Raw genomic sequence first — 20,526 nt, 5'->3', positions numbered from 1 at the left:
GAAGAGAAACACTATCTTGGTCACTCACTGTAGTTAAAGCGTTGAGCATGCACCACATTAGATCGAAAATATTACATTATTTGTCAATTTACTGTAAAATGGTCAGCAATTTCACTCCTGACATGCAATTTTGTCTCATCTGGGACATGATGGTAAATAATACTTGCTAACCAGGGCAAAGGTGACCCATGAGGGTGTATGAAAGACACTCCACCTGTGTTGTATCTTTGTTACCCTATAAACCCTATTAGTATAATTTCAGAGCTGAGCAAAGAGTTTCCAGCAATCTGATTGGTCAAGCGGTTCCTTATATGATGCTATATAAACTGCTCCATGCGGTTTATATAAAATGTTATGATTTTAGAAATTTCTGTTGTACAGCTCTGAAATTATACTAAAACAATTATTCGCCTCAGGTTCAGCATATAATTGTTAAATATCAGTCTGCACATTCTTTATACTGTTCTCTATACAATTCCGAAGGACCTTTTCAGCCTAACAGTCTGCATATTCTCCATACTGTTCTCTATACAATTCCTAAGGACCTTTTCAGCCTAACATCAGTCTGCATATTCTCCATACTGTTTTCTATACATTTCCTAAGGTGCTGACAAGGAGAATTTGTATAACAATCAAGGGCTTCTTTAGTTGGTGATCATTTACTTTATTCTTGTGACCTAAATCTTTAATTCAGGAGGATATTGAGAGGAGAAATAAGGTGATAGTCACTCTTAGAGAGTGACTCAAAGAGTTAACGATAACTGTTGTTAGTTTCCCATCTCGTTTACTAAGGTGGCCCCTGGTCATTCCAATTTTAGCATGTTCAAGAAATGCAGTGACCAAAACAAAAAACAAAAAAACACAAAGAAACAGTGAAGTTAAAGGGTACCACAAAGTTAAGCAATGAAAAAGGGCAAGGATTGCCAAGAGCCCCAAATCTTGCCATTTTTTTCTTTCTTCCTGACACACTTATCAAAGAAGATATATAACACAAGATGGACACTGCAATTATCAATTATGGTTGGCTATACCACACACAATTGAAGGACAGAAACATGTTGAGACATCACAAACTTTATTGAACCTATTCCTAATGTACAAGAACAACTGATGTGGAAGGCAGGCAGTCATATCTACGGTGCACACTCAAGTCTTAAGGGAGCCCACCCAAAGCCGTGCTTTGCAATCACTTGAGACAAGCTCAATTTACATTCAACAACTCGTGTATCTCAATGGAGCAAGAAACTGAATAAATTGAATTCTTTATATACAATGATCCAGATTGTAAATAATTTGTCTCATTACGTGCTATGCTTGATGTGAGTTTCATTTTCGTCTGGTGATAATTATGTAAGAATAAAAGTAAAAATGTACATCACTCTACAAACAGCAGACTACTTTGCCAATGGCAAATCGTCGATGTTCCCCAAAACGGCTTTGCTTGGTTTACTTGCAACTTTCCAATACTTTAACAATTTTTTCGATTCCATGACCACTTGTACCACTCTATAAGAATCAAAAACACAAAAAATAAGTTTATATTTAATACCATTAACCCTTTACACTTTTACAGCAGTATACATATTCTCCATAATGCTCTCTATACATTTCCTGAGGTGCTGACAAGGAGAATTTGTTTTACAATCCTGAGCTACTTTAGTTGCTGATCATTTCCTTCATTCTTGTGACCTAACTGTGTGATTCAGAATGATATTATCAGGAAAAATTTGATGCTGCTCTCTTAGTGGTTAATGCATTAAAATCAACATTCTTGGTACCGTAACACAAGTGGTGAGTGACAGTGATGCATCTATGGAATGCTGTAAAGGGAGGAAAGCCTGAGAAAGCATCCATATATCCCTATATCCCACCCTTATCAATTTAGAATTTGTTAATTGCTTACCGTGAGTTTGATGAAGCGGAGGAATTTTCGCAAGACATTGATAAGTAGAGAAAAGTCACCATCAGGTAAAAGACTCCTGACAAAAGACTGGTTTGCCTAATAGACAATGATAAGAAATAAACAATCAAAGAATTATTGAATAAACAGATTCACTACTCAAGTGAGAAACAATTTGATTCAGCAGCTGAGTGAAGTGGCTCATCTTGTCACTGCTGATCTTGGTACTTTTGGTTTAATCAACAGAGTTGACAATGTCAATTGGCCACCATTAAGAGTTTCAAAGCTGATGTTTTGAGCGTTAGCCCTTCATCAGTGTGATCCTTTCTTTAACCCACTTCCAATTCCTCATTTGCTTGGATGAAGGGCCAACACTAGAAACATCAGCTTTCACACTCTCTACCATCGCCGATGTACACCATCAACTCAGTTGATAAAACCAAAATTGTCTTGTTTCTCCCATTGATGCAGCATCGCAGTTTCTTTAGAAACTTACCCCTTATGTTCAGAGCTGATCACAGTTTCCTTAGCAAGAAGTGACAAGGAGCAATGCAACTCCCACCAGGGATGCTATGCCATTACAGATTCCCCCTTATCAATTCATCAGGTTTTCCTGACAGCTCTTTGTTATCCAACTATACCTCAGAATAAAGAGGTGCCATGAAAGTAAAGTGCACTGCCCGAGGACACCACACAGTGACCTGGCCGGGTCATGAACCCAAGCTTCCCACTCAAGGGTCCAGCATACTAACCTTTGGGTCACCCTGTGACAAGTGTTGTATATTCAATAAGTGAAGACACACATTCTTCAATTCCTTTCTATATTGTCTTTATACATTGATAAAGTATCTAATCAGCTGGTACAATTATCTTACTTGCCCACAGTACTTTCTCATCATGCAGTAATCCTATGGTAATATCACTAACATTAACAAAAGTACTTTAACTATGTTGCAGTAAATGGTTTGAACCCGGGGGTAACATGTGAAGGTGTAGTCTGATCGTCCGGGTGAGTGTAGTCCTGAGAAGGACTGTTGTCGGTGGTAGTGACTGACGTTTCGACAACCTGTGCGGAAGTCATCATCAGAGTCAAGACTCTGATGATGACTTTGATGATGACTTCCGCACAGGTTGTCGAAACGTCAGTCACTACCACCGACAACAGTCCTTCTCAGGACTACACTCACCCGGACGATCAGACTACACCTTCACATTTAACTATGTTCTCCATAAGGCTGATAGTTTCTAAAGAAACTGTTTGGGGCTGCGTCGGTGGGGGTAATGAAATAATTTCAATATATAAACAAAGTTGAAATGGTAAATTGGCCACCGTTAAGATTATAAAAGCTGACGTTTCAAGCGTTAGCCCTTCCTCGGAGCTCGAAACATCAGCTTTTATAATCTTAACGGTGGCCAATTTACCATTTCAACTTTGTTTATATATTGAAGTTATTATGTTCTCCATACACTACAGCAGGGCTTGACACTAATGGTAACCAACCAGCCATACACTAGAAGTAATTCAGTTTTGGCTGAAGGTTTTTGATTTCCACTGGCCAGCTTGGCTTGTAAACAAACTGAAATTGTTGTAACATTAAAGCTGTCTCTTGCCCCTTGGCTAGTAAGTTGAAAAGTTAGTGTCAAGCCCTGCTGCAGCTTGGAATGTTGACTGGTTCTGAATACAAACATCACTGTCTGTGGAGCAGACACCAATTTCAATGTTACAATGTAGACTTACTTCATTTTCCTGTAAAATACATCCAAGTAGCAGGGCAACATAAGCAGCCACAACACTATCTTCCATGTGTTTTCCAGCTTTTTGTAATGCTGTACAAACAATACAAATGAAAAAAAAAAAAATTAATTAATTGTATAAGACACAGTGACCAAATGGTTTGTACATGTACACTTTACTCTCTGTTACAAGGTGCAGGGTTTAGCCCCACCGTAAAAATGACCTCACCTTTCCCGATCTGTACCTCCAAAGGTACAATTTCTTCTTCTTCTTCTTGAGGGTCATTAGATTTCTTATCTCCTTCATCAACAGAAACATCAATATCTTCACCAAAAGTCCACCCCATGCCATCCTTTGTTGGTTTAAATGACTCCTGACTACTTTCCTCTGGACAAGAAATAAAATCATTTCTAGTTCACACTACTCCTAATATTTTGTATCAATATATATATATCTTATTAGATGTTTTGTTGTGTAATATTGCTGGGTATTTTTACGAGTTGTGCCATATAATGACGAGCCCATAGGGACAAATCAAAATACAAATAATGAGCAAAAATACTCCACGATACGACACACCAAAACATCTAATAAGTTATTTATTATCCAACATGCCAAATTGTTATTTAAGTGCAGGCGAATTATGTGGATATTTATTTACAGGGAGTGTGTGACAAAATTATGTGAAGTGGAACCGAATTGGCTCGTTGTCGTGTTGCTGTTTTTATTTTATTCAATAAATGATGAAATTTCAATGTCGTCTAACTGCTTTTCTCCATTCAATTGACCTAATAAACCTGAATCAGTATTCACCAGCCTTTCCAACTCTTCATCATCAGAAATATGATTTAAATTGTCCACCATTTTTTTAATGTAACTTCAATCCAATTTGTCGCTTGTGTGATGCGAGAAAACCTGTCTAACCAGTTCTCTAAAGCACAAATACTGCGTGATAATTGTACTCGTCTTAAGCATTATTTAAACTCTACGGAATGCGGTTGGATAATAAACAAACTAATTATACTACCACCTAAACCTTAACTCTTCAAAATCTCACATAAGCATTCACATTCTCCATACTTATCTCTCTACATTTTCTGTGGCAACGATAAGGAGAATTTGTTGGACAATCAGGAGCTTAAAATTGGTGATCATTTTCTTTATTCTCATGCCCTTAATGTATGATACAAGGGTGATATTGTAAGGAGAAATTAGAGGCTCGTCACTCTTAAGGGTTAAGGGTCAAAGGGTTAAAAAAAGATCTATGTATGCAGATGCTGAGCATGCCAGCTTTCTAACATGGTTAGTCGCCTCTGATTTATTCACCTATTGTCAAACATGACTGGAGTTTGTTGGGTCTTTTGTCCCTATTCCACGAGTTTTTGTCAGCATTTGTTGGTTTCCTCCCTTCATGAGAAATTACAAACTAACTACCAGCTCAACTTGGAAACAGGGTAGAAGATGGTTGGGTGTGCCACTGCATAAGTTCAATTCATATTTTATTTAATATTTTTTTTTAACTGGTGTACATGCTGTACAACTGCCAAATGTCACACCTACACATCAAATTCTTTCATCTCTGGCCAGCTCATACATATACAGCTGTACTTGCTGAAGTACTTCTTACACCCAACGAATAAACTTGCTCTGTTACAGCCTTGACTGACTCCTTTTCTTAGAGAGCATTTAAATCATGTACCTTCAGTTGATAGACCTGATGTCATGTCATCTGTATTCCTGGCAGCTTCCTCTCTTATAAGAAAGAGCTGTACAAGAGCTTCAGTTGTACTGTGTTTCCCCTCCTGATCTGTCTCATCTTGGCTGTCATCTTGACTTTCATGGCAAGGGGAGGAGGTACGAAGCTGTACCAGGGAGGCGACATTCTGCTTACTGTCCTCTACGAGGTTGAATAACAATTCCAAACTCTGACAAGGAAACAATCATTGATTTACACTCTTGAAAATTAATGTACTGGTTTGTTCGTGTGGATTGTTTACTGCATTCCATATTGACAGTTTGAAATAAAATTATTGCATCAAATTCTGATAAAAACTAGCCTCTTCCAAAATGTATCTAGACAATATTAATTACATGTTATAAGTTTTTATAAATCCCACTGACTTAATTCTAATTCATAATGGGCTCTAGGCTTGGACAATAGCTGAAAGACACAATTAACAACCTAATTGGTGTAACAGATACAATCTTTTTACTTTCAGAGGGAGTTGATATGATGCTTATCCTTTGTGGCAAGTTTCATCCTGGTTACACAAACTTGTGATTGGCGGTGTCATTGAGGCCCACCATACAGAATAAAGCACTTGAAACTTGCACAGAGGTTTTAATGGTCTCTCACAAGAAACAAGCAAGACCTACAGTAACACAGTTTATGTTTAGCCCTAAAATATGCAAACAAGAAGCAAACAAGACCTACAGTAGGTGACACAGCTTACGTTTAGCCCCAAAATATGCAAACAAGAAGCAAACAACACCTACAGTGACACAGCTTATGTTTAGCCCTGAAATATGCAAACAAGAAGCAAACAACACTGACAGTGACACAGCTTATGTTTAGCCCTGAAATATGCAAACAAGAAGCAAACAAGACCTACCGTGACAGCTTATGTTTAGCCTGAAATATGCAAACAAGACGCAAAAAAGACCTACAGTGACACAGCTTATGTTTAGCCCCAAAATATGCAAACAAGAAGCAAACAAGACCTACAGTGACACAGCTTATGTTTAGCCCTGAAATATGCAAACAAGAAGCAAACAAGACCTTCAGTGACACAGCTTACGTTTAGCCCTGAAATATGCAAACAAGAAGCAAACAAGACCTACAGTGACACAGTTTATGTTTAGCCCTGAAATATGCAAACAATAAGCAAACAAGACCTACAGTGACACAGTTTACATTTAGCCCTGAAATATGCAAACAATAAGCAAACAAGACCTACAGTGACACAGCTTACATTTAGCCCTGAAATATGCAAATAAGAAGCAAACAAGACCTTCAGTGACACAGCTTATGTTTAGCCCTGAAATATGCAAACAAGAAGCAAACAAGACCTACAGTGACACAGTTTATGTTTAGCCCTGAAATATGCAAACAATAAGCAAACAAGACCTACAGTGACACAGTTTACATTTAGCCCTGAAATATGCAAACAATAAGCAAACAAGACCTACAGTGACACAGCTTACGTTTAGCCCTGAAATATGCAAATAAGAAGCAAACAAGACCTACAGTGACACAGCTTACGTTTAGCCCTGAAATATGCAAACAAGAAGCAAACAAGACCTACAGTGACACAGCTTATGTTTAGCCCTGAAATATGCAAACAAGAAGCAAACAAGACCTGCAGTGACACAGCGTGCATTAAGCCCTGAAATATGCACTTCATACTGACTTAATGGTCTCTCACAAAAAACAAGCAAGACCTACAGTAACACAGTTTATGTTTAGCCCTAAAATATGCAAACAAGAAGCAAACAAGACCTACAGTGACACAGCTTACGTTTAGCCCTGAAATATGCAAACAAGAAGCAAACAAGACCTACAGTGACACAGTTTACATTTAGCCCTAAAATATGCAAACAATAAGCAAACAAGACCTACAGTGACACAGCTTATGTTTAGCCCTGAAATATGCAAACAAGAAGCAAACAAGACCTACAGTGACACAGTTTATGTTTAGCCCTGAAATATGCAAACAAGAAGCAAACAAGACCTACAGTGACACAGTTTACATTTAGCCCTGAAATATGCAAACAATAAGCAAACAAGACCTACAGTGACACAGCTTACATTTAGCCCTGAAATATGCAAATAAGAAGCAAACAAGACCTACAGTGACACAGCTTATGTTTAGCCCTGAAATATGCAAACAAGAAGCAAACAAGACCTACAGTGACACAGTTTATGTTTAGCCCTGAAATATGCAAACAATAAGCAAACAAGACCTACAGTGACACAGTTTACATTTAGCCCTGAAATATGCAAACAATAAGCAAACAAGACCTACAGTGACACAGCTTACGTTTAGCCCTGAAATATGCAAACAAGAAGCAAACAAGACCTACAGTGACACAGCTTATGTTTAGCCCTGAAATATGCAAACAAGAAGCAAACAAGACCTACAGTGACACAGCTTATGTTTAGCCCTGAAATATGCAAACAAGAAGCAAACAAGACCTGCAGTGACACAGCGTGCATTAAGCCCTGAAATATGCACTTCATACTGACTTAATGGTCTCTCACAAAAAACAAGCAAGACCTACAGTAACACAGTTTATGTTTAGCCCTAAAATATGCAAACAAGAAGCAAACAAGACCTACAGTGACACAGCTTACGTTTAGCCCTGAAATATGCAAATAAGAAGCAAACAAGACCTACAGTGACACAGCTTACGTTTAGCCCTGAAATATGCAAACAAGAAGCAAACAAGACCTACAGTGACACAGCTTATGTTTAGCCCTGAAATATGCAAACAAGAAGCAAACAAGACCTGCAGTGACACAGCGTGCATTAAGCCCTGAAATATGCACTTCGTACTGACTTACCAGTACCAGGAGATCAAACCTCTTGCTCTCCGTAACAAACTGGGGCAACTACCGTAATTGAGTGAAAAAAATGTACCACAATTAGTTTTGCTATTTATGAAGTTTTCACTAATAAAATCTCTATTTTAACAAAAATGAATAAAATTCCTCAACATGGAACACACAGGTGGCCTAGCTGTGTTAATATCATGCATGACTAGATGCATATGAAGATCTGTATAGGTTTGAATGGTTGTCTTGTGTTCTTTGGCAAAATATTGTACTCACATGCTGCCTAGCCCTACATGAAATGTCAGTGGGACCTGCCCAAATGCTGGGGAGGGGGGAGGGGGACAACCTTTAACAGTCAGGCTGGTAATTTCCTAGTATCCATTCAAACTACTAGTTGAGGAGAGGCTCTGTGAGTGTAAAGTGTATTGCCCAAGAACACAATACAACTACCCAGTCCCCACTCAAATCTGCACTTCTTAACCTCATGTCCAAGGTGGTAGACATTAGGCCTCTGTGTCTCAAATTTCTGCTAGAGGACTGTAGTCTAGCAGCGCCTGGTAGCCCCTGGCTCTTTACTTTTGCTCTTGGGAAACTCAGGAATCTTAGTTTTTTCATAAAAAGCATATGCTGGGCACCCTGGATTTCACAGTTTCAGAGCACTGGGCTCCCTATAATATTTCTCTGAGAGCACAGCCTTGTGTTATGTGCTTTACCTGTAAAACAGTCAGAAGAAGGGATGATAAAAAGCCTTCTTGTTGCCCAATGCAAGAACATCCTCTCTCTGTAGAGTGAAGGAAAAATTTTACTTTTCTTTTTATCTCTATGAGTGAGTAGCATCTAAATTCTCCTTACACCATCACTACTGAATCAAAAATTTGAGGTCAAAAGAAAAGACAAAATGATCACAAACTCAAAGGGCTGTTGAATGTTAAACAAATTCTTTTATGACATGACCAAAGTAAAGCGAGCACTCTGATTGGTCAATTCAGTGTCCACCATTTGCCCATGGGTGTACGCTGCTGACATGAGCAAATGCAAAGACTAGTTCTCTGCTTGTTCTTGTTTTTTCTGGTCATGTAAGATTTGTTAAGTAAAAGAAAACTCTTTTGCTACAATGTATCGATGTTATGTTATAAAAGAAATGGTATAAGCCACAGTGTACACTATTTAAACTATAGAGTGTTTCTGTCGAGGAACTATCGGCTGATAGTTGCCCCGCGGAAATTAGATGTTCTTAAAACAAATATGGTATGGGTCGCACTTGGGCAGAGTTTTCAACTTTGCCCGCAACAAAACCATAGAAAATTTGAAACTGCAACCGAAAAGCAAACTTTTGGTTTCAACTATCAGGGTCGCACTAGGTGAAAAAAATGTCAGTGATGACACTTTGATAAACCAGACACATGTTTATCAACATGCTATGGGGAGAGAGCAGTGAGCTGAAAAAGGAAACCAAACATTAAAAAGATACGTCCCGTTGAAGCATTGTTAATAACGATCAGAGTGATGCTTATTCTTCTTATTCAGTTAAATCATGAGCACTTTTTTGTCTTTCGTATGATCTATGAAAGATGGGTTAACACCTGTTTAACTGTTTTGACTGTCACTATGATGAGAGCGAGAAATCGACGTCAGCGAAGATTACTTCGAGCGCCATATGCCTGGTCAGTTCCACGACCAATCGAGTTGTTTGCTGTTTACTGACAAGCGATGACAGTTACCACTGTGATAGCTATTGTTTAGCCCAAGTTTTCCGAAATCTACCTGCCCCACCCAAGCACTACGGCATCGTTGATGTTTTGGCCAGTTTTCAAAGTTTTTGTGAACTGGAAAAGTTAAGGTTGCATTAGGCAATGTGCCCTGATGACAGATTTTTACACCAAAGTGACCACATTCACACCAAACTTTGCCAAGTGCAACCCATGCCTATACTAGTTTTAAGAACATCAAATTTCCAAGGGGTAACTATCAGAGCGATAGTTCCGAGACATAAACACTCTATTGTTTTTATTGTTCACCACTAAATTTTCTTCCGTGCCTACAGCTTGTCACAAATGTCAATAATTCGCAACCGAACATTGGCTAAATAATATGTTATACCTGTCTGAATTGAAAAGTCACTGTTTTTCCAATCTGCCTAACTTCGCGGCCGTCAAACTATTCAAAAATTTTCACGGATGAGTACTATCAATCTAGGTATTTTCCACGGACGGGCACTATCCATCCAGGTATTTTCCACAGGCGGGCACTATGGGCTGATGGTGTCTCTCCACGGATGAACACTATCGCATCACGTGACCGATTTAAACCAATAAGAACCGGAGAAAATTTAGTGGTGAACTATAATGAGTTATGGATGCACTTGGGAGGTTTGCTAAGCACTCAAAAAGCTAGAGTCGCTCTCGGCTATCACCTCGCATGACTCTTGTGCTTCTTCCGTGCTTAGTAACCTCCCGCGTGCATCCATAACTCAATAGTGTATGCTGTGGTGTTTAACATTTGTTAACTAGTAAGTACCCTGAGAAATGGTTGAAAGAAATAGAAAGCAGTAAGGAGAACTTGCAAAGGATCAAAAGGATTTATTGAGGAGTTCTTATCAAGGACCTCTTGATGATATAAGAGAAATGTCCATAATGGCAGTAGAATCTTACCAAAATTGTGAGTAAGGTTGAGAAAAACTTTGAGAATGCTGAAGAAGCAGTCTTGAAACACCTCATCAGGTTTTTTCTTGGCTTTCTTTGAGGAGACACCATTGTTGAGTATGTTTAGACACATTTGTAACAATCTGTAAAGAAAAAAATCATTGAAACATGATTGCACTTTAGGACAACATTTATCATAACAGTATAACTATAATACCTTATGGCTTACAGGCCTACAGCCAAAAAGTGTAATGAGAAATAATGAAAAGTTTTCCACCCCCAAGTTTTTTCAGGTCTCATGAAGAGTTTATGGCCCTTTATGGAGAGATGAGTTACAAAATGAAACTCTCTTGTCCTGAAACAACAAAAATTGCTCCTTCACAGCTCCAACCCAAGTCTCTAAATTGAAATATTTGAATTAACCAATAAAAGAGTGGGAGAATTGGTTCTCAGGTTGTAGGGGTAAACTGGCAATGAAAATGAATCGATACTTTGATGTAAGAGCTTGTTTACCTGACAAGGCTTGAAACAAATGACCCTTTTTCATACTGAATCATATGCTTTTGATTATTCAAATTCTGGATTGTAACCTGCAGTAGAGATTAGAAAATATAAAGAGAGGAAGTATGTTAACTAATTCAAAGGCAAAATAGAAAACAAACAGAAACAGAATAAAAAAAAACATTCCACTGACTATACACTATATAGTTTCCTATGGTTGGATGATTTGTTTAAAAGTTTTCAAACCAGTTTGATTTTAATCCTCCATGTGATACATTCAATATAAAAATCAAAATTGTTCTGGTTTGAAAAACATCTGAAAAAAATTGGAGTTTTTGGTGCAGAATTAAATACTACTGATATCTCCTTGTTGACATTTGTTTTAATTCCCATCATCTATCTGCTTATTAGTAGGAAAAACTGTACCTTGGTCACTCCTCAGAGTTAAGACTTAAACTTGCTAATCACAAGTTTAAGGTGGGTGGATATCGGGTACAATGGAACCTTAATTTAACGAAGTGCCAAGGGACTAGAGAAGTTGGTTTGTTATATCAAGGTGCATTATATCAAGATTCTGTGGCATACATTTTACCATAACTCTAGCAAGGCTGACACTGAAGTATCATTCATTAGACCGAGGACTTCATTATATAGAGATTTGTTAAATTCAGGTTGCAATGTAATGGGTCATGGGATAATCAAGTGAAAATTATGTTGTAGGTCAATTTGTTCTTTAGGTAAATTTGTTTCAAACTAGGCTAATTTGATCTCAACCCTAGGTCAGTTGCTGATGTCTGTCTGTCTGTTTTTTTTTTTTTTTGGCTGTGTTGAGATGTCTGGAATCTGAAATTATACTAAAACAACTATTCACCTCAAGTTCCAGACATCCCAACACAGCCAAAAAAAAAAAAAAACAGACAGACAGACATCAGCAACTGACCTAGGTTGAGATCAAATTAACCTAGTTTGAAACAAATTTACCTAAAGAATAAATTGACCTACAACAATTATATGAATGTTGCAGGTAAAAATTAAATTCAGGTAAAAAAATTTTTTAACCTAGGTTGAATTTCAATTCTCTTTGTCTCCAAGCCCTAATTGTGAATAATTAGGGCTCGGAGACAAAGGAAATTGAAATTCAACCCAGGTTAAAATTTTTTTACCTGAATTTAATTTTTACCTGCAACATGAACACTGCACAGCACATCACAACTTACGTTCTCCAAAAGCCTCATACACCTCGTTAGCTTTTTAAGCTTAGCTATTGACACACCCTCATGTAATCTGCCATCCACATGTCTTGTTTCAAGCTCATCAATAATCTGAATTGCTAATCAAAAGAAAGACAAAAAGGGTGAGAAGTGCAATTATAACATAAACAAAGTAAAGCGCGCGCTCTGATTGGTCAATTTAGCGTCCCCCATTTGCCCATGGGTGTACGCTGCTGACGTGAGCAAATGCAAAGACCATTTTTCCGCGCGCGCTTGTTTTTTCTGGTTACGTTAAATAAAAGGGAACTCTTTAGCTACAATGTATCAATGTTATGTTATAAAACAAATGGTAAACACCACAGCGTACACTATTGAGTTATGGATGCACTTGGGAGGTTTGCTAAGCACTCAAGAAGCTAGAGTTGCTCTCGGCCATCGCCTCGCGCGACTCTTACGCTTCTTTCGTGCTTAGCAACCTCCCGCATCAGAGTTAAAAGAACAGAGACACCAGTAAGTTGATTTTTGATTTTTTTTTTTTTTTTATTTTATTTTTTTTTTATTGATTTTTTTTTATTGATTTTTATATTGAATGTATCACATGGAGGATTAAAATCAAACTGGTTTGAAAACTTTTAAACAAATCATCCAACCATAGGAAACTATATTTAAGTCCATTTACACACTGAAAAGGAATCTTGTAAACCCAGCCATACAGTAGTGAAGTTAACAAATCAACAGTGGTTAGGTATGGTCTGTACTCTTACCGCCATCAATATTCATTTCACAGTGGTCAAAATGTTGCAGAGGTTCAGCTAAGGGATTCCACAAAAATTTTGATCACTGTGATGACGAATATCATTGTCAATAAGAGTAGAGACCATAGTAAAACACTGTCGATTTGTTTTTTTACTACTAACAGTATCAAGGTCAAATAAAACCATCCTTTCAGTGAGTGACACATTGACACAAACAGCATTGTTTGCATTCTTATCATCACTATTGCCAATTTTTGGTAAGGTAAAGTCTGTTTATGAGCCTAGTGGCTCATTAGGCCGGTGCTTAACTCTGGTTTCTGTAGAATGAAGCGACTAGGAGTATTTCTACTCCCCCCTGGATGGGATGCCAGTCCATCGCAGGGTTACCCCCAGCATTAAATTTGCCGGTACCCATTTATACACCTGGGTGAAGAGAGGCACTGTGAGAACAAAGTGTCTTGCCTAAGAACACAACACAATGACTGCCAATTGTAGTAATATTATAAATGATTTGTTTGTTTGTCATTACAACCATAAGCAGAATCTGGATCCAACTGGTGCATCCTTGTTTTTCATTCAATAATTAATGTGTTTTCACTGTCCTCTGCTGCTTTTTGTGACCATCTTGCTGACATTGTGCAAAAATTATAACTTTGTAAATCTGCTCCAACCTGTGTTCATTATATGATCCAGTCCTTGCAGGACTCTTATTTCTTCCTTAAACCATTCCCCAATCCTCTGAGATGTCAGTGAGAGCAAAGATTCACACACTAGTGAGGCAGGCTGTGAAACACATATTAACCTTGGGTCAACATTCGAGGAAAAGATAATATGTACCAAATAATAGTAATCAAATTAATTTATGATTGTGATTCCTTAAAAAAAAATAGATAACTTACATTTATGTCATCATCCCCCATTTCAAGTAGCTCCTCAGATACACCTTGCTTCTCAAGCAAGGTCCTGTAATGTGAACAATTTTTGAGATTTGGTGTTAGAACAACCTTCCTTAACTCTTCAACTCCCCTGAAAAATCGAGACAGAATTTCTCCTTACAATATCAATACAATATCAAGCAGACAACAGACGAGAATAAAGAAAATAGCGATCAAGGGATAATAATAAATTGAAATTCTCCAAACTAACATCATGAGAATTGTATGGTATACAGATAGGAGAATTATTAATGAGATCTGGCAATGAAAGGGTTAAAGATGTAAAGAAGTAGAACAGAAATAAGAAAACAAAAGCCACATTTTTCAAGGAATTGTGCATTTCTTACTCCTATTGCTGATTTTTTTTCTGTGTTCAAGTGGTTGCCTATGCCCGTCTATTATGTCTTATTTAGGTTGAAATTTTCATAACTTAGTGGTCATATGATAAAATTTTTATCAACTGACTTTGGTTGGGCTGGACAGGAAAATATTTGGCTCTCAGTCATGAGGCATGGACCTTGCTGCGCTTGGTGTGTGCATCGTGACCTTGAACCAAATATTTTCTCACCCTGCTCTACCACTCAGTTAATAAGTACAAAATAATTATTATCACAACCTGCCAATGATACCACTTCCTTTCCTTACACGAAAATATGAGTGACTACAGTGACTGTAGGTTGCAGTTGGTTACGGCAAAAAATATGGCTGGACAAGAGGGAGCACAAGGCAAGTGTTTTAATTTATGTCAATTGCCATCAATGAACAGTGAGATGGATGTAAAATAAACTGTAAAGCCAGCTTTAGATATTATTTTAAAAACTTCTCACTTTAAAGATATTTAATACCAATAGAGCTTTATGTCAGGAGCTACTAACCGCACTTTGGAGATGTATTTATTGTAATCTTTGAGTGATTTTGATTGCTTGTTCATGCTGTCCACAGCTAAGAGTTTCATCATGAGTTCTGGAAAGTAATTAAAAATAATTTAAGGATCAATTCAAGTGTGTTGCTAAAACTGAGATAAACACTAGTAAGGTGGCCTTTCTGGGCCATAACTCACTGCTGTATACCATCGTACACAGGTACATGTACCTTGAATGATTTCTACAGCTCTTATAAAAAAATCTCACCATCAAAATTAAAATTCTTACCAAGAACTGATCTGTCAAGGTCAGCATTTTGACGGTCTTGGGATAGCATCAAAGTAATGGCTGATGTACAAAGTGCTAAGCACTGTCAACAATCAAAGACAAAATAAAAAGTATTATTTTGTAACTTGCACTATGAGGGCAGTAGTGGAAGAGAAGTGTTGACTAATAGTACAATACTGAGCAAAGTAAAGAGAAGAAAGAGAATATTTCAGTGGTTATGAGCATTACGTTTGTGAATTGTTCCTGAGACTTATACAAAACCTACCTTATCTGAAGGCGCATCTTGAAGAGCTGAAAATATTTTGGGTCCCATGCCATGGGCACGAAGGCTCACTCTGAAAGAGGGCTGGGCACAGTGTGATGCAAAATCCAGGGCACTGATACAGCGGGTCGAAATTGAACGGGTCTCTTTGAGACCATCCAGAAGGTATTCCACATCATCAAAAAACTGAAACAAAAATATATTCACTGCTATGTCAAAGTGATATCACTTAATTTTATAAGGGAAGCAGGCTGCATAACATAAACTGCAAAACATAGCCCTAAAATGAATGCCACAAATGGAAGCAGACTTACAAATAATTAATGTAACCCTTTAGTCAACGCTGTATCCAATTAAAGACATGCAGAATTTAACGTTGTTGCTGTTTTGGTTGCCTAAGGGCAGAGAAATTGAATTTCACAAAAGGTTTACCTGCTGATCTTCTCCTGACTCCAGGCACTCATGGACTTGTTTGACATTCCTCACTACTGTGAAAAGCTGGAATTGAAAGACAACATTTGTCAAATTGATTTGAGACATCGAAAAACTTGAAGGATTTATGATGTCTTTGTATACATCAGATCTAAAAGATCTGATGTATACAAAGACCAGGAAATATCAGGAGTGAAAATTGTAAAGGATAGGTAAGGACACGTGAACAGCCCTAAACGTCTAAAAACTTAACTCAAGCCTTGATCCTTAAAGTTTTTAAGAAATCCTAATCATGAATCAAGGTTTGAGTTAGTTTCAAGGGCCACTCAGCTCAGAGTACATTTGAGCAAGGTTAAGTCATTCAAATGATGGAGAACCCTATCATATGAATAACATCGCTATCTAGTAGATGAGTGTTACTTAATAGTACTGTACTTGCAAACACAGACTTATGCAACTTACTGGTTTCTCTGTTCTTTTAACTCTGATTGCACTGGGAGAATCAGTGTCTTTTCTTCGTGGTAAACACACAGCTGGAGCAAGACTTGGAGTATCAGAAGCTGCTTCGTCCTGGGACTCTTCACTAAAATCAGCACTTGTGGGCTTAAAAAAAAAAACTAAGCTTTAGTTTGACCTCACTATATCATGAATCAGCCATTTATCAAGTTATATACACCATCTCTGGGGAGAATGGCACCAAATTAATATAATGTGGATCATCAAGTCTCCAGGTATCCTCAGGTATTCTCTTATTCAAAAATAGCTTTCATAGATGGATCTTATTGTACTTCCTTTATGCAATCAGACTTTAAAAGGGGTCATTGAGAACTAACACAACTAAATCTCTTTGTACAATCTTGAGTGAGCCAAGAAATAACTATATTCAACTCTTTGAGACTGTAACAAACATGATTAGGACTTCCACACCTAATTTTACATTGTACCAGAAAATACTCAACTGTTGATGCCCTGTAGGCCACAGAAATTTTCTCTGTGTTTTCCCTTTTTGATTATCATAAAATTGACTTAAGAAAAGCTTGGTCTCTTCTTCGAAGAAGGATCATTTTCAAACCTTGAAACACAACCTTAGAATCAAAAACAACCAAAGCAAAACCTTCCTTACAAGTTTCACATCATATTACATCCCCATTCTACTTCTAAACTCCCTCCTCTCCAGACTACGATAAAAATCTTACCAAGGCTGAGAGTCTCCTTGATTTGTCTTTCTTTGGTGACAGAGATTTATCATTATTCTTCAGAAAACTCTTAAATGGTGACTGCAAGGTGAATTGGAGAGTCACATGAGTCACTTAATAAAGGACCTTTCTTCAGAGTATCAAAATTGAGTAAAAAGAGAAAAATTTCACTCGGATTTTTGCACACAGGTTCTTGTCTTTGAGTTATGTTGCAAGAAACCAATTTTTCAAAACAAAACAAAAAAAAAAAAAAAAAAGATGTAAGGGTGACAGAAAAAATGGGTTCACTACCATTATTTGATAATCATGTTTCAATATGAGGACAGAGAACACAAACAGGCCAAAAGAAGGGTACAGAGTCAGTCAACTTTCGCCCCCAAGATATAAACATCAATTATTTGCACTGTCTGCCCTCATTCCTTAAAATCCAAGGCTGAGAATTTGATGTTAGATCAACAAATGTCCCTTAACTGATATTTCTCTCTCTTCACATTATCCAACAGCTAAAACCGTACTAATTCTGCGAGGAGAAATTCCTTTTTGGTAACTCCTGGAGATGAAAACCTGTTTATATAATACTATTATCATATTATGACCTCACCGAAGTAAGCTTCTTCTTGTAAGAATAGGTGATTTTCCTTTCGCTTCCTTGAGATGAATTTTCACTAAATTCTTGAGAGCTGCTATAAGCTTCATCGTCAGTACTTTTATCAGTCACTTCTGGCGCGATCGTTTGCTTCGCTGGTGCAATAGCGTTACTTTGCAAAGCACTTTTCTGTGAGTATGATATCGTCACGTCATCTTCGTCGAAAGCGTACGGGTCTTTCTCGTCGATCGTGCCTAATCTTCGCCGTTTGCCTGTCTTTAATGAATCCACACCCCCTACCTTTGTCAAACCAGCATTTTTTTCGATAATTCTGCTTGTTCTAGCCCATGGAGACTTCCTTGACGCCCTTCTTGAGAAAGTGTTTTGCCCTGATGTGACGTTCGCATCCGAATTCTCAATGTGCTGAATCTCATCAAATTCCTTGGAAAGTTTTGATTCTTTGGCGCGATTACGGCTGTATGTCTTAGTGCCGTATTTCGGCATGAGTTTATCTTGGTCACAATACTTGTTTGGAGGCAATCAAACTAAAATTTCGCGTGAAATCATAGCGAATTTACACACAAACGGTTTCCCTCTCTCCAATTCATAATTTACCGGGAAGCAAACTGCGCATATTATTGTTGTGAAAGCCGCTGTCATTTCGTAACCTTTATGGCGCGAAAAAAAAAACAGGCAGGACCGCACTGCGTCCAGACGCTTGAGTTTTCGATTAAAATATGCTTTCCTTCGCGGCAGAGCTGGTGTCACCTTCGAATCTCCGCGAGTATCAGAACAGTGTTCTCCAGCACACAAAATTTTGATTATTTTTATAAGGGAAAGCAAGTCTCATGCACAAATTATTGATATTTTCGGCGAATTTCTGGTATGAATTTTTTTCTGTCAGGGAGAAGATAATTTTGGTTTCTGAGACAAAAATTGTGCATGATTTATTTTTAAAATCGGCGAAACTTTCCCTTTTGTAAATAATTTTGTACTTACTTTTCTCCTTTACCCCCTCCGAGTCCTCTGACACCCCCTTGATCGTAATGTTAATGAACCCTCCATTATCAAGTGTTACCGCCACGTGACCAAAACATCGGGACCCTGGAAATGAGAATGAATTCCGCGCTGAAAAACGCGTGTGCACCTCTGGTGCAGAAGACCATTTCACTCGCCAGTTGTTGTTGAGTCGAAGAAAATTTTTAGAAAAAAGTGTCACAGAGATCAACTTCTTGAGCTATCTGCGGTGTACGGAAAATTAGTCCCGGAAAATCATTATGAATTGACATCAGATAAGCTAACTGTCAAAGAATTGATTAGCGAAATCAAACCACGAGTGCAGTGTATCGATGAGCCAGATTTGGATTATAAAGCTGCCCTAACATGCAAATTTTCCTAATTTGTTATTAGGAAGAGGCAGATACTTACTTTGGTGTAAAGTGAAATGAAACATTTCTTGCTTTGACAACTTTGAGTGTTTTGGGTTGGAACTGCAGATTTCAAAACTTCAGCGTATATACAGTATAGCTGGCGGTTTTGGATGTATTTTGAGTGCTGAATGAATCGCCTAAGCGAGTAACGAAGTGACATGATCCATGATCCTTATAATGGAGCTTCACCTCCATTATTTATATCTAACTAACCCACAAGCTAAGTCATTCGAGCTAAGTACAGTTCAGAATGCTTTTTTTTTTCATCGGATCCACGCCAGAAAATCAGACTCAGCTGACTGTAGCCTACAAATTCTCGTCTCGGAAATCAAACTTCCGTCGGCGGAGAGGCCATTTATATTATAAACCATAGCTTATAGTCAAAGCTAAGGCTGATGTATCTTAAATATTGAATTTGAAGAGCGAGTGGAGCATCGGGTTGAGTTACGAAATCATCCTTATTTCTTCTTGCTTAGAACTAGCTGAGGAAATCACCATGTATTCTGATCCCTCAGTCTTATCCCTTAATCAAAGATATATCTTCGAAGACAAGGCCTTCTTCAGATGTGTAGTCATGCTTTTAATATTGAAAGATATTCTTGATCATGAATAAAGGTTGATAGTTTCTAAAGAAACTGTTTGGGACTGCGTCGGTGGGGGTAACGAAATAATTTGGATATATCAACAAAGTTGAAATGGTAAATTGGCCACCGTAACGATTACAAAAGCTGACGTTTCGAGCGTTAGCCCTTCGTCTTTCGCTCCGACGAAGGGCTAACGCTCGAAACGTCAGCTTTTTTAATCATTACGGTGGCCAATTTACCATTTCAACTTTGTTGATATATCCAAAGTATTCTTGATCATGTCTTGATGAAACAAGAAATTTCTTACGCTGCCGCGACCTTGGGTCAAGAGACTTGCTATAACACTTCCTAATATGCTAGACGCGCTTGAAAGTAACGCAAAGCGTGACAAACACCACTACACACGCGAGACACGAGTCCAGTTCGTTTTTGTTGTAGTCATTCTTAATGTTTCTTTTGTATTTACTTGATAAAAAAGTTGTTTTCAGTAACATGTATGGCTAGATGCTAAGTTATAATCGGCATGTCTTGTAATATAATGGTTCGTATGTATTTTTTACAACGTTCCGATCCAGTCCTCTAAAGAGGAGTGTAACGCTTCGTGGTGAACATCACACTACTCGATACCTTTATTCTGGGTGCTAATTGACA

General features: G+C 37.9%; 1 protein-coding gene across 1 annotated transcript; it reads right to left on the bottom strand.

The window, feature by feature from the left end:
• Nucleotides 1-1,058: 1,058 nt before the first annotated feature.
• LOC111336382 (wings apart-like protein homolog) lies at nucleotides 1,059-18,497 on the bottom strand. The gene is made up of 19 exons (XM_088748036.1): nucleotides 17,877-18,497; nucleotides 17,276-17,356; nucleotides 16,542-16,682; nucleotides 16,080-16,145; nucleotides 15,651-15,833; nucleotides 15,386-15,467; nucleotides 15,110-15,197; nucleotides 14,199-14,262; nucleotides 13,971-14,082; nucleotides 12,551-12,663; nucleotides 11,346-11,422; nucleotides 10,842-10,975; nucleotides 8,904-8,971; nucleotides 8,200-8,247; nucleotides 5,335-5,560; nucleotides 3,864-4,022; nucleotides 3,639-3,727; nucleotides 1,904-1,999; nucleotides 1,059-1,506 (listed from the first exon to the last, which is right to left on the bottom strand). Exons 1-19 carry the CDS (start codon nucleotides 18,363-18,365, stop codon nucleotides 1,447-1,449), a joined length of 2,376 nt encoding a protein of 791 aa, XP_088604162.1. The 5' UTR covers nucleotides 18,366-18,497; the 3' UTR covers nucleotides 1,059-1,446.
• Nucleotides 18,498-20,526: the final 2,029 nt, after the last annotated feature.

The sequence above is a fragment of the Stylophora pistillata genome, chromosome 2 (genome assembly GCF_964205215.1).
Source record: "Stylophora pistillata chromosome 2, jaStyPist1.2, whole genome shotgun sequence".
In the NCBI taxonomy this organism is placed as follows: Eukaryota; Metazoa; Cnidaria; class Anthozoa; order Scleractinia; family Pocilloporidae; genus Stylophora; species Stylophora pistillata.
This window is presented reverse-complemented; position numbering and strand designations above follow the sequence as displayed.